This window comes from Emydura macquarii, unplaced genomic scaffold, assembly GCF_026122565.2.
Source record: "Emydura macquarii macquarii isolate MOO-44397 ecotype Brisbane River unplaced genomic scaffold, CSIRO-AGI_Emac_v2 contig_1876, whole genome shotgun sequence".
NCBI classification, from domain to species: domain Eukaryota; kingdom Metazoa; phylum Chordata; order Testudines; family Chelidae; genus Emydura; species Emydura macquarii.
In genome coordinates, this window is record NW_027132013.1 from 16,912,598 (window position 1) to 16,927,274 (window position 14,677).

General features: G+C 42.7%; 1 protein-coding gene and 1 long non-coding RNA gene across 6 annotated transcripts in view; one reads left to right on the forward strand and one right to left on the reverse strand.

Annotated features, from left to right (window-relative positions):
* The window catches only part of LOC137159459 (serine/arginine-rich splicing factor 5-like), a 17,672-nt gene extending 6,596 nt beyond the window's left edge, over positions 1-11,076 (reverse strand). For 2 of the 5 annotated variants that reach the window (XM_067557803.1, XM_067557799.1), the window contains exons 1-7: positions 10,980-11,076; positions 10,339-10,424; positions 9,234-9,294; positions 7,942-8,085; positions 4,954-5,024; positions 3,827-3,922; positions 926-998 (exon numbers count right to left, since the gene is read on the reverse strand). In XM_067557803.1, coding sequence (XP_067413904.1) covers positions 926-998; positions 3,827-3,922; positions 4,954-5,024; positions 7,942-8,067 — 366 coding nt within the window. In that variant the 5' untranslated portion in view covers positions 8,068-8,085; positions 9,234-9,294; positions 10,339-10,424; positions 10,980-11,076. Of the gene's footprint in view, positions 1-925; positions 999-3,826; positions 3,923-4,953; positions 5,025-7,941; positions 8,086-9,233; positions 9,295-10,338; positions 10,425-10,768; positions 10,788-10,979 lie in introns of those variants that run through there. The other 3 variants (XM_067557801.1, XM_067557800.1, XM_067557802.1) reach the window with 3 other exon arrangements.
* Positions 11,077-12,059: 983 nt separating this feature from the next.
* On the forward strand, positions 12,060-14,340 carry LOC137159463 (uncharacterized). Its single transcript, XR_010921635.1, has 3 exons — positions 12,060-12,200; positions 12,615-13,170; positions 13,790-14,340. It is a non-coding gene; the product is annotated as an uncharacterized lncRNA (long non-coding RNA).
* Positions 14,341-14,677: the final 337 nt, after the last annotated feature.

A 14,677-nucleotide genomic window follows, 5' to 3' on the forward strand; every position in this document is an offset into this window, starting at 1 on the left:
TATCGCTATTCCCCTCCCCTCATTATTACCTCTACAAGATCAGTGATTTTTAGAGCTATCACTTCATATAGAGTAGTTGTGTAGTATATACAGAGGGATTTAGGTGAAGTCCACTTGCCTGCCAAATCAAGTTTAAAACATCAGGGAGTTATTATTTAGTAATTAATAGAATCATATAATTATAGTGCTTTACACTGGACTTAGCAACAGAAATATCTATTGCTAAGTCCATAAAGAAAAGTTAATTCCTTATAATGGGTTTATTAGGGAAAAAACCTCACATAAATATAAAAACAGTGATCATGTGGTCATTCTGTAAGACAGCTAAAGGTTAGAAAAAAGGTGTAGATATCACAAATGCAGTGAGATAGTCTTAAAATTTCTTTAACACTAACTGAACCCCTGCAGTAAGTACACTATGGCTAAGTGGCTTTCTTGGAATTTGCTTTATTCATGCAGGATTAATTGATTCTTCTCAATCAAAAAATGTTTAGTGCAATTAAAAAACAACTATTATGAGTTTCAATCAGAACAAAAATGTGAACTCAAAGATGTAGAAATCTCAATTATTCCATCCTACTAAACTGATGTTATGATTTAGATGTTACAAATGTAATCCCAAATTAAAAGATAATCCAAAGTATCACCATCTGAAAATCATAACCAAGCAAGAACCATTAGCCTCCAAACTACAAAATATCAACTATGATACCTATTTGTACAATTTTAAAAATTAAAGTTACTCTTAAGTGTTGGAGTATATAATTCAAGCACTTAAAAAAATTAATAAAAATTAAATATTTATGATGGCTTTAATGTAAGATTAGATTGCAAACTGCATCCTTAAGGGTAGGAAAATAAAATAATCTATAAAAAATCATCATGTATTAAAGATAAGAAAAAAAAAGATTGAAATCTAACTCACCTGCCAACTGATCCGGGAAGAAAGGTTTTCAACTATAATCCTGTGTTCAGTACGAACAGGAGGTCCATACCAGCTATATAAGAATTCAAAGACAATAAAACACATTTCCCCAATGCAGAGTATTTACAGCTCTTACACACGAACTCATGTGTTCTGACAGTTTGCTGATGGAGTTAAATACTAATTCTTATCCTTACAGATGGATTGCAGATTATTAGATGGTTTCCTGTTAGCTCTGTATTATATTTAAAAGCAGGTACCCACTGTAGGAGTGGAAGTGCTGACATTAGCAAAAAATTAGTATTTTGATGGAAGAACTTTACATCCAGACAAGTCAATATAGATGACATTTTCAAATCTAGTGCTTATTTTTGTTAAATTAGTTCCGACCAAGAAAAAAAAAAAAAAGCATAATCTAAGTATGGCTTTGGTCAAACATATTGCCTCTGAAGGCTACTTCCACTGAAGGTGTGATTACCTCTTTGCTGACAGGGAACAAAATTCTGACTTTTGAAGTCAGAGACATGTGTGAAGACAATTTAGCCTAATGGTTCACAATCCTCAAGCACTTGCTAATATCTGGATATGCCAATGTGCCCTATAGCAGTTTCTTATGGGTCAGAATATTTTCATTTCAAGAAACACAACATGAAGCCAACTGGTTGCATACAAGTGGCTGTGGCACTCTGATTGTGGGCACCCTTGTATTTAGTTATATTTTTCAATTGAAACAGACTTGGGTGCTTATTACTGTAGTACTGAGTACACCCAATGATACCATTCTATGCATTCTCAGTTTTGGATAGATAAAACCAATTGTCATTGCTTCCTAGTCTGTCCTTTCACTCTCACACAAGGTGCAAACGAAATGACATTAATACAGAGAAGCACTGTCTTTTGTATGTGTGTGTGTGTGTGTGTGTGTGTGTGTGTGAGAGAGAGTAAAATTTTATTTGTCCTGACACAAAAACCCTGTTTACTGATATGAAAAAATTGTGATTTATAGAAAATGAATACACATCATTGGATTCACACCTTAAGTTAATTAGTTCAGTCAAGGTGCCAGAATCACTCAGTGTTATGGTTCTTTCAACTCCACGCCGCATCCCATAAAATATAACCCTAATGGTGTGTACAGATTTGTACACTGAAGCATAGGCAATTTGATTTCAGCGCATACCTCAAAGTGTCCCAATTTTTTTCAGAACATCCAGATCTTCAGAGCATTTAAACAGAAGTCCCAGAGTCCCAAAACTGGCAGGCTGAGTCCCACTTTTTCATTATTGCAAACGGTAGTCTCGTCCTGTCTGGCACCGGGTGTCTGACGTCATGAACATGGCCACAACGTCAGATGCCCACGACTTTCAATCACACTTCCTACTTTAAAAGTTCACTTTTAGCCTGGACCTCGGATCAGTCCTACTGCATCAAGGTCACTGCCACTAAAGAAAAAAGAATCTAATTAGCATACTTGCATATGCAAATTAGATGCCCCCAGATTTTACTGGTCTGTGGTTGGAAGGAACTCTGCCTCTGAAACAACTGCAGAGAGGTTAAGAATTATATTTCAGTAAAATGTTTATCCTTCTTTCAAAAACTACTCTGCATAGTCCATAGTTGCTAACTCTATTACAGAATACATCAGTTTAAACAGCTTACTTCAGATATAATAATTTAAAGTAAAAAGCTGGAAATGTTGCTATGTAGTTTAACTATACAAAATGTATCATTTAAGAAAATCCATTATCAAAATACACAGAGATCACTCTCTCTCATTAGTATCTCAAAGTAATATTTTTTCCCCCACACACGTATATCCAGCACATATGTAGTAGATACATGCTCAAGACCAATAACTGTTTTTAGATTCCATCCTTGGACAGAGATTGTCCTTTAGGGGATCCCTTTCTTTTTTTAGTCAGCAACTTTTGCCTTTTTGTGTTTTTACACTGATGGCTGTGTCTGCCAACACTTTGTTCCTATAACAATGGTTCTTAAAATCATGATCTTTGAAGCCCCTTCCCAGTGTTTGCTGAATTAAACTTTTTAGAACCAAAAATTGGGAAATTTAGCAGCTCAGTACATTAGACAGTCCACGAGAGGAACTTCCATGTAAAGTGGTTCACAGAGTAAGTATGCTGGGGGAACCAATGCTGTACAGTAATATTAAACCCATGACACATTGCTTAGGTAGACAGATATGCCCCAGTTGAGAAACATATCTTTATTAATTTTTTAATATTAACTTCCCAGGACTTTTAAATCACAATATTTTTTAAAATACGAAATTCGTTTTCCAATGTGAATCACAAAAGGTTCTCGGTCAGATACATACTGGGAAGTATTTATGACTTGGTTCCTTGCTGACTCATGCGACTTTGTATTGGCAGTTTCAGAAGTCAATTAACACTTAAGATTTTCTACTGGTTTCAAAAGAAGTCATTATATTGACTTGACATCTTACTAAATGATACGTAACTAGATACCTAGTTACATTAGGAAAAAGCTTAAAAAAAAAGAACGGGCCAACCCAGTGGCATAGTGTTAGTACTCAGCATCATACAAGCCAGTACGGAGTGCCACACAGTACTGTGTGCAGCACATTCAGTAGCAGTGGGGTATGGAGGAAGCGCTAAAGTTGCTAACAGCAAATCCCTTGAGTCAATTAAAGAGGAGCACTGATTGGCTCAAAGGTGTCCCATCTTGTCCTCCTCAGCCAGAAAAATGATGGCTACAACACAGGACTGCAAGGTATCGGGGTGTCAGTACTGGGTTCCAAAATGCTATGTAAGGATGTGGAGCTCCCCCATCTCCACCAATAGAGAGAAGGAAAAATAATGTTTTAAGCACAGTGCTTCCCCAGTTATTTTATATGCAGGAAATTGAGACCAAATCACTCACCTAGGCCCACTGCTACGTGACTGGTAATAATTGAACCGTTGTGGAAATCTGCCTCTGCCTCCCCCTCTTCGTGCCCTGGCATGTTCAATTGTCACCCTTAAACATAAGGAAAAAAATTTCCATTACTACTTAAATCATTTCAATCCTCTGCAATATGAAGTACACATGCAGAATCAAGAGAGGTCCTGTCCTTAGTTTTTACTTGATGCAGCGTACCAGAATCAATAGCAGATATTTCATAAGCATCCAAACCAGTAACTATTACCTCATGATGGTTCCATGAAATTTACTACAGGTCTGTAGATTAGATTTAATAGTCAGAATGGAAGAACAAGAGTCTATAAATAGCAGCAAGCTGGGAAAAGAAAAGGACCGCACTGACGGTTTAAGATATGTGGAACAAAATAAAAAGATTAAGTACGGAAACTGGTTTTAGCTCATTAAAATAACTCTCTTGATTTCTTATGTACAATAACTATTTGGTACTCTTACAAGTCATACATATGCAAAGAAGTTCTGATAATCCCTGAAGTGACAGATAGACTAATGAGGAGTAGAAGAGGGAAGTGAATGAATTTGACATTTCTGGTTCACTTGGGGAATTTGACATCTGTTCACTTGGGGAAGAGACGTATAACAAACATTGGCAGGAAAACACATATTCCTACCACCTCTGTCCAAAAAAGGCAGTTGAATTCTATGCTACAATACAAACTAAGGCCCCAAATCCTACATCAGGATCTGCTAATAGATGCCTCCACCTACATCAGAGGTCCCCAAACTGGGGGATGCGGAGAAACGTTGGGGGGATGCAGCAGTACCTGGGCCAGTCCCCATGGGAGGCGGGGAGGGAGCACCACCCTACCCTGCTCTGCCCTCCCCCCTGCTGTGGCTCCTGGCTGCTGTTCTCGACTCACCTTGTTCATTAGCCCCACTCCAGGCGGTGGGGGGAAGGGAGAAGGAAATGGACAGGGATAACAGGGGAGGGGGGCGCCACCTAAAAAGTTTGTAGGCACTAACCTGTGTAGAGATCCACAGGAACCAGATGTTGGAGCAGAGCCTAGTGCATCACATTTGGGGTATAAAACATATTCAGTGCTTTAGAAAAAAGCATATTTGAAGTTTACCTTTCATTGCACAGTTCTTTACCATTCAGTTCATAAACTGCATCATCAGCATCTCTGTGGTCTTCAAACTCCTAGGAAAGAAACAGGAATGAGGGTCAGAGATTTATAATGATGCACTCACATTCCCCACTACAGTATTTTAAATCTTTCCCTATCCTCTTTTAAAAATGCGTGTATTCAATATCCGTAAGTTTATTCAATTTCCTTGCATAATATATTGAAGAGCTACGTAGTGCAGCAAGCATCAACTAGCAGGTCTATATCCTTAAAGCAGAACCGCAGTGAAAACTGATGAACTTTTATGGACTTTTACACTGAGAATGATTCTGCTCTCATTTGCACTAATGCATCTCCATTGATTACAGTGAGTTAGTCACAAGAAGAGCATCAGGCTCTTTATCTGGATATATGATGAGCTAACATGTCCCTTATTCTATGTATTCTTATCAGAGGAGGAAGGATAGTCTTGGGATTATGACACAGGATTGGGAGTCTGGTTCCAATTCATCTCTCTGTCACAGATTAAACCTTGGGGAATTCACTTAGGCCTGGTCTACACTGACAGGCAAATTCAGCGGCAGTCAATGGGAGTTACACAAGCTACTGAGAGTAGCTCATTAACTTACGCTGACTTCCTAAACTCCCCTCTGCGTGCCATCTCCACTATGCTGCACCGACGGGAAATGCATACCCACTGACGCAGCACTACGCTTTTTGGGGAGGTGGTTTTATTGAGTTGACTTCCAGATCGATTGAGTGGGTCTTCATTTCCACTTAATCAATCCAGACACATCGATCTGATGGCGTGAATTTGCCACTGTCAATGAAGACATACCCATAGGTCAACATTTTAAAGTTTCCCTGGAACTGGATCCCTAAATATGCATGTTCCTGAGTTTCATAAGTGCTTAGCACCTTCACTTCCCTTGACTTCAGTTAGAGCTGAAGGTGCTCAGAGCTTCAGAAACAAATAACAGGCCACTTATTTAGGTACCTAACTTTAGGTCACTATGGTTTGAAAAACTGGGTCCTTAGTCTCTCTCTCTCTCTTTTTTTTTTTTTTTTTTTTTTAACTGTAATCTATAAATTTTAATCTAAAAAAATCTAAATTTACAAAATGACTCTAAAATGATAAATTGTCCTTTTGTCTTGTACTTAAGCAATAAATACACAAAGAAACGTGTTTTGCTGTTTAAACTGTAACAAGAGTGCTTTAGCACCTCCTGTTGCATTGCTCACTGACACCACAGCAGAGAACAAGACCAGCAGCACTTGCATTTTGAACACTTAGTAACATGAAATCTGCTTTCATAACAACTGATAAAATGACTGAGCATCTTCCATAAGAAAATAATTTAGAGACAGTATGAACCCCTCACTCATACTAAGTAGCACTTTACATCATGAGTAGTCCCAATGATTTCTGCTGGACTACTCACACATTAAAATGCTACACAATGAGTAAGGATATCAGAATCTGGCCCTGGTTAAATCTGGTTAAAGCAGAAGACCAAGAGTCAGGTCTTATGGATTCTATTCTACTTTACTACAGATTTATCATGTGACTTCAGCCAAGTCACTTAATCAGTTTCTCAGTTCACCAGTATGTAAAATGGGAATATTACTTATCTAAAAAAGAATACTGAGGCTTTTTGTTAGTACATTAAAGTGCTTTAAGGTTCCTGATGAAAAGTGCTATTAGGGCTAAATTTTATAGTTTGTTAGTGGCTTGATGACTATTGAAGGGGGAGTGCAACAACTACTGAATTCCACTGGTTAATGGAAAGTTCCAAAGTGGTAGCCGGGTTAGTCTGTATACAGCAAAAACAAGGAGAGTCCTGTAGCACTTTAAAGACTAACAAATTTAATTTCTGCAGGCATAAGCTTTTGTGGGCTGTAACCCACTTCGTCAGATGTAAGGAACAGAAATCAGATAGAAAGAACACACACACACACACACACACACACACACACACACACCCCCCCCAGGATAAGGAACAACAATGGGGAAGGCAGGTATAAGCAAAGTCCATTCAGTTAGAGTAGCTGAGGTCTATTCATAACCATTGATTAGGAGGTGAGAATGTGTGAACAGTGACAATTACTTCTTGTAATGAGATAACCATTCCAAGTCCCTATTTAGACCCAGTTTGAGTAAAACCATCCTGATTGGTTAATAATTAAATCACTAAATTAAATAATTTTAATATCACACACTGCAAAGAGGTGCAGGAGACACATTAAAGAGCCACTTGTGGCTCACGAGCCTCAGCTTGTGTCTCACTGCTCTAAAGAAAGGCTTGGTGCTAATGGTTGTTGCCAAAAACAGCTTCAAAAGTAATTTTCTATTGAAATCTATTAAAAACTAAATATTTACCATCATACTATTTAAATATGAATGTATAGTACTATAGTAAATTAAACAATAAATTCACACTACTGTGGCTCTTTTGGATAATGCTGATCGCTAATTTGGCTACTGAACCACTGAGGTCTGAGTATCACTGCTTTAGAGATATGGCCAGAAACAATGGGAAGCACTAAAATAATGTAACACTAGTATAAACAATTTTTTTTCAATATGTGTTTTTAAACCCTACTCTTTTTTCCCCACAACAAAATTTTTGCTGAGTTTTACAACTGGAGTGAATTGTTTCAGGATAGTTATTTCCTCAAAAATAAGGGTTGACATCCTGACCCCCGCACTGAAGGCACAGCAAAACTCCCACTGAATTCAGAGCCAGGATTTCTTCAAGTTTTAAAAGGAAACATGGACAAAATTACTGCTGAACAAAAGCTAACCTAGAGTGGGAAAGTCTGAATTCATCTCATATGAAAAGCAATTTAAAGCACAAACTAACGTTTTCCATTTCACCATTGGAACTGTTACAGTCTCAAACATTTCTTCCCTAAGTGATGTCCGCTCCCTGCTCTTAAGCTAACCGAACTTCTAGCTGTAAGAAAGAAGAAGCATGAGGATTCACCTACCACAAACCCAAATCCATTTTTCAGATTGATTTCACGTATGTGTCCATATCCTTTGAAGAATTTCTCCACATCCCGCTCCCGGGCATGTGGGCTCAGGCGTCCAACGAAGACACGGCAGCCACTCATTTTAGTTTAAAGATGAAACTGTAAAATACAAGGAGTTTAATTAGTGTTGTTCATCAGATTAATGAACTAAACATAGCTTGATCAGAGTCACTTCTAAATGAAGCCCCAGAAATCCTAGTCATTGGTCAAATTAGATACTCAAGAGGCAACAAAACCCAATCCATGTTAGAAATAGGATTCCTCTTTATAGTGAGAGATTTTTTATTACAGATTTAAGTACAATGTACAGGAAAGAACGCATAGGTTGTTTTTTATAATATAAACTAACATTTCTGATAAAGGAATTAGTTCAGATTCAAGCAATATACTTGGGCACCACAGAAATGTGAAAAACTAACTAAGAATAAGATTATTCACTTGCAGAACTCTTTCTGCTACAGAGAAGCAGGGGACTAGTGTTCTGAACAAATTACTGCATCCTTTTAAAGACAGGTGACTGTTTAAACTTTAACCCAAGATTATTTTGCACCAATGTTTTAAATACCATAAAAACAGTTTCTGCCCTGAGGACCTTGAAATATCAGGGTTCTAACCTCTAGCCCCTTTTATATAAAAGCATTACAGGACTAGGCCCTAAAGTAGACAGATAATACCATTTGGACAATATATCAGATGAGCCATGAGGGGTGAAATCTAAGGGCAATTCAGATGCAACGATTTTTTAGGTTAATATAATTTATCCCTTACATCTCACATAGAGTAGCATTGACAAGCTTCAACAAGCAGCATGTTTATAAGGAAAGATTTAAAGGAAGAAAAGGATTCCATTTTTTTAATTTTAATTAAATGGCATGTACTTTTTTCAAATGTCCAAAATAAATTTCTTGACTCAGAACTAGAAATATAAGAAATCTAATCAACCCTTATTAAAAAAAAATCCAGATTTAAGTATGAAATGTGTCGAGGTAGATCAAACAATGTCTAAGGGAAGTGACAGAAGTTTGCCCATGCAGGGGTTTGTCTGCACTAGGCTTATTGTAGTACCAAGGCCTATTGTGGCTTGGAACTGTCTTTGCCATCCTTCTCTAGAATGGGCAGAAAACCTCCATAATAGGCACAATTGTTTATTAACTATTTGTTTCTGTGCCTGGAAGTTTTTAACTAAAAACATTTACAAAAGACAACAAACCTCAAACAGATAAACAAAACATTTCTCCCATACACACCTGTGCTAAAGGAAAAAGAAAAGTGTTGAATCTTGCCTCCAAGGATTTGATGTATGTTCACCTATATACACAAAGGGAGACAGCAGTCAGAAATTACAGATCCAGAGTGGAAGGGCCCCTGCCTCAGTCTCTTGAGAATGTAAAAAGGGATAATGAGCACTTCTAATCTCACCAACCTTTCAACAGAAGAAAGGGAAGACAGATTGCTATTGCCAAACATCTTTCCCCTGCTTTCAGTGTCTTGCTGGTACATTTCCTTGCATTATCCTCCTCCTCTCCCTTAAATGGCTCTTGCTTAGAGTACCAAAAAGCTTTCAATTTTGCCATTGTTATCTTAAACAACTTTTTCCACAAAAAACTACTAACTCCCAGACATCATGCTGGCTGTGCATCTAGCATCACTAGGCGTTAACTTTCCGATAACAAGATATGTATGTGTCTTTTTTTTAACCCAGCAATACACAATCATAAGATCTTATATGACGAACAGATATATGGTGAGTTTTAATTGTTTAGATATTCCTTGTATGTGTATTTGCATACTTTTTGGTACAGAGTTTGGTATATACTTGCAGAGACCTTTCTAGTTTTAGGCAAGCTAGGCAGCTGTTTGAGGTGGCAGATTTCTGGGCAGCAGCCTAGTCTGGCAGATTTAGCCTAGCCATGCCTCCTCCCCTGGGTCATGATAAAATGGCTGGGCCAAACCCCGGCTGGGCTGTGACCCCACCCAGGGCCATTTGCTCAAATTTGGCCCAGCCAACTACCCCTTTGTCATAACAGAGTGGTGGCAGGGCCAAGTCAAAATTGGAGTGGCGTGGGGGCGGCACACTGAAGTGTTGCCAAGGGCAGGAGATCATGCAGAGGCATCATGAGGCACTTGCTATCTATCATGCTAAAGAGAGGTTAACTAGGTCAAATAGGAGGCTACTGTGGTTTCATGAAGAGTGACTAGCTCAACAACTGAAACGTGAACGATGAATGTTTCCCAGCCCCAGACAAAAGCCGAACAGATCGCACTTTTCTGCGAACACAAAAACCTGAGGCAACAATATATAGTTATAGATCGATCGATCGATCAATCCCTCCCTCCACGCTCCCGACTTACGAGCACCTGGGAGCAGGCACCGCACAGGAAGCTGCAGCAGGCCCAGGGAAATGGGGCGTGGCGATGGGCTTAGCAATAGCAAGTAACTAGAGGGAGAGAGACAGAGAGAGAAGGAACAACCATCTAGCCCCGAGGCAGCTGCGAACCCGCGGGGACGGCGGAGGCCCTGCTGCGGCAGGCAGGCAGGCAGCACACCGCCACCGTCTCCTCCCCCTGCAGGCCCGGGGTCAGGGAGCAGAGAGCGGCCGGCGCGCGCCGCAGATCCCGCGGGAAGAGCGATGTGTAACGGGCCGGTGCGTGCGTGCGTGGGCCGGGCATGGAGGGGGCGGAATGGGGGGGGAGGGGGTCGGGATGGGCTCGAGCGAGTCAGGTCGGGCCGAGGGTACCAGGCAGCGCGCGCGGGGGGGGGGGAGGGGCAGGTCTCTCCTACCCGAGGTGGCACAGGCCGCGCGGGCTCCTCGGTGCGTCACCGCGGGGCTCGCGAGTCGCTCCGTTTGCGCAACTTCGCAACACACACAGATCAGGTACCGCCCCTCCCCCTCCCGACTTCACCGCCCGCCCCCCCGGGACCTCCGGCTCCCTCCCATCCCCACTGCTCCTTTCCCGGCTCCCTCGGGTTAGCGGGGCGGGGGGATATTCACCCGTGGGGGGTGTTGGGGCCAGCCAGACCCTGGGAACGCAGCGCACGGTGCCTCTCCTCCGCCGCAATATGGCGGCGCCAGTCCCGACAGACCCCGGGAAGGAGGCAACCGCAGCACCCGGCTATTGGCGCCCTGCCGCCAGACTACAGCTCCCAGTACGCAACGCGGCGTCTTGCCCCGCCCCCAGAGCCGCCTGGACACCCCCCTGCGGAACGGCCGGCGCACTGCACGCTGGGAGTTGTAGGACTGAGGCGAAAGAGGAGCTGCGGGCCGGAACCTGGGCGCTGCTGCTGCCTCTGCTGGCCGAGCTCGTGCCCCGTGGTGGCTGACGCGGGAGTGACGCGTACTCAAGGAGTCGTGTTTCTTCCCGGCCCTGTTTAAGCACGCGTGGCTGGCCTGGTAGTGGTAGCCCAGACACCATAGAGACAAGGGTGCAAGCTGCTCCCTGGACCACGTGTGCGGTGGGGCTGGGCCATGCCTGGAGCAAAGCCTCCCTGGCATAAGGGGGGTAGAGAGACAAGGTGGGCGAGGTAATATCTTTTATTGGCCCAACCACTGCTGGTGAAAGAGATGAGCTACCCCCAGCTCTTCTTTGACTCTGGGAAAGATACTCAGGGCAGGGCTACACACATCCAATGTTGCAGCTGTGCAGCTCTAGCGCTTCAGTAAAGACACTACAATGCCTACAGGAGACCTCCTGTTGGTGTAGTTAATCCACCTCCACCAGAGGAGGTGATGGATCAGGAAAGAAGACACAGGGAGAGGCAGGGTTTGGTGAAGGTATGGTGAGATGACTGGGCATCTCACTGTGACTGGAGGACTTTTCTCCTTGATTGTATAGACTGTTAGCTAGAGAAACCCAATTCAAAGGGGATTCAGGACAAATCAAGGCTGAGAAGAGTCCTGAACAGAAAAGAGAGCCCTGCCCAGGGAGGTTAAGAATGCTTCAGAAGTCACTGTGAAGGGACTGTTATGGTCTATTGAAATAATGTTCTTTTCAGAATACAGTACTGCTGTGCCTGTGTATTCCTACCAATCCTCCCTCTGTTCATAGTACACCACCAACATAATAATAATGCTTAGCTCCTGCAGATCTCAAAGCATTTTACAAAGGACAGCACATATCTTTCTCTTCATGTATCTTTCATCTTTTCCCCATTTTACAGATGGGGAAACTAAGGCATAGTGATTTGCTCAAGGACACTCAGCAGGTCAGCACTGGTAGGTATTCTAATGTAGACAAAGTGCTCATGGTATGTGCTTAGCAGGATTAAACAATACAGTGACTAATGCTTGGTCTACACTGCACAGTTAGATCAGTGCAAGGCAGCTTATGTCGACCTAACTGTGTGAGTGTCTACACTACAATGTTGCGCCTGAGGATATAACTCACCTACTATGCCAACTTAATAACTCCACCTCCATGAGAGGCTTACCGCATAGTTTGACCTTTTTAGGTCAACGCAGTGTCAGTGTAGATGCCGCATTACTTATGTCAATTTTAGTGCCCACAATGCCTCACCATGACTGCTCTGGTCACTGTTTTGAACTCTGTTGCTTGGTGGCCAGGTACATAGGAACTTGTCCCTCCCCTATAAATCCCTGCAAATTTTAAATTCCATTTTCTCTTTGCAGGGAGTGGAGAACTCACATAGCAGCTGGCCATGCTGGCTCCACGCTGTAAACACACTCCTGCCTGGAGTACATAGAGGTGGTGGATCTCCTGTGTCTGTGGGGAGAAGAAGCTGTGTAGGCACAGCTCTGATCCAGCTGTAGAAATGGCGACATCTATGAGCAGATCATTCGGGACATGGGAAAGAAGGGTTACATGTGGGACACACAGCAGTGCTGTGTGAAAATTGAGCTGTGGCTGGTGTACCAGAAGGCAAGGGAGGCAAACAGTCGGTCTGGTGCAAAGCTGCAGACATGCCGCTTGTAGAAGAAGCTGTATGCCATCCTCGCTGGCAACCCCATCACCACTCCCAAGGACCCTGTGGATACTTCGGGAGAGCTGGAGGCACAGGTCACTATAGTGAATCCTGAGGACGAGGCGCTGGAAGAGGAGGAGGCGGCGAATGGGGGACAGGCAACCTGGGGATCCAGTGGTGCTGTGAGCCAGGACCTTTTTGACTCCGGAGAGGTCGACCCACTCCCAGCAGGGGCAAGCCTGATGCAGAGGAAGGAACCTGTGGTTAGTGTGCAGTTTGCTTTAATATTGCAGGGACACATCATGCAGTAAGAGGTAGTGAAATAACCAATAGAGGGAGAGTTCTATCTGCTTCTCAACAGTTAGGCAGAGGGGCCCCTGCCCAACAATTTGTTTATATGCACTGGAATGGCCTATGAATCCTCCACAGAAATCTCAAGGAAGCTTTCTTGGAGGTAGTCTGCAATTTTCTGATGAAGGGCTGCCTTATATCTTCTGCCGCAGTAGGACACTTTCCCATGCCACTCAGCAGTTACTTCAGCAGGCATCATTGCAGCACACAGACTAGCAGCATACGGATCCAATCTGCAGCCGGACGTATGCCGGAGCTGTTCTCTTTCACCCTTCATTACTCTCAGGAGTGAGAAATCAGCTAATGTGACCACTGCCTGTGGAAAATGGTGCCAGTATTCAATTCAGTGGCCTATCTCCATATACTTATGCCCGTGAGATCCCCCATATTGTCCCAGCTGCTTTCCCCAGGCCGTACTCACCATGGCTGGGAATGCTGCTGTGCTCTATGAATCCCAAGCAGAAGTGAGAATGTAGTGTTTGTAACTTGTGTGGCTCACAATAATACCTCTGACCATTGTTTCTTTTGCAGCTGCAAATGTGGTCTTGAGGGTCTCCACACCGGTTGAGTGGCTCAGCCAGATAAGGAGGAGAAAGAAGAGGACAGGGGAAGACATGTTCCAGGAGATCCTGCAAGTCTTTGGATACCGAGTAGAAGGCTTAGAGAATGACACTTGAGGACAGAATGGACAGGGATAGTGAGGACAGGAGAAACAGGGCAGCAAGAGATAACGCTTTTCAGGAACCAAACAGACATGCTGTGATTTCTGACTGACCTTCAGGCTCAACAAATCCATGTCCCCCTTTCCCTGCAGCTCATAGAGAACTGCATTCCGGCACCTCCCTACACACCCTCCCTCCCAATCCATGTGGCATCTGGGACTAGCATAAGACCCCTTCCGCTCCACCCCAGAGGGAGAGTACAGCCGTACACACACTGACCTGTGAGAGACATGGTTGGTGTATGTGTTTGTGAAATGGAAATGACTGTTCTTTCCCCTTCAAAGGTTTATTTCCCTGTATTTATAAAGTTTTGTTCAGGTTTAAGTATGTCTGTTTGTATGGGTTCAGAATAAAAGTCTATTTATGGTAACTTAATTAATCTTTATTAGCTCACAAGCTGGGACTGATATAATTCATAGATAAAAGCAATAGGTGCATTCACAATGTTATATTACCACACACACAGCACTCATGGCAAGGTTCATAACAGGGTGCAAAGAAAAAAATGCCAGGCACAGCACATTACAGCAACACACATTACCATGGCTGATTGTTAAAATGGTCCTTCAAAACCTCTGAGCCATATCCCTGTTGAGCTCTTCTTATAGCACTGGTATCTGGTTGCTCAAAATCGGCAAACAGCCATTACACTTCCACCCTGTGGAAACCTCTCTCTCTTTGCTTCACAGAGACTATG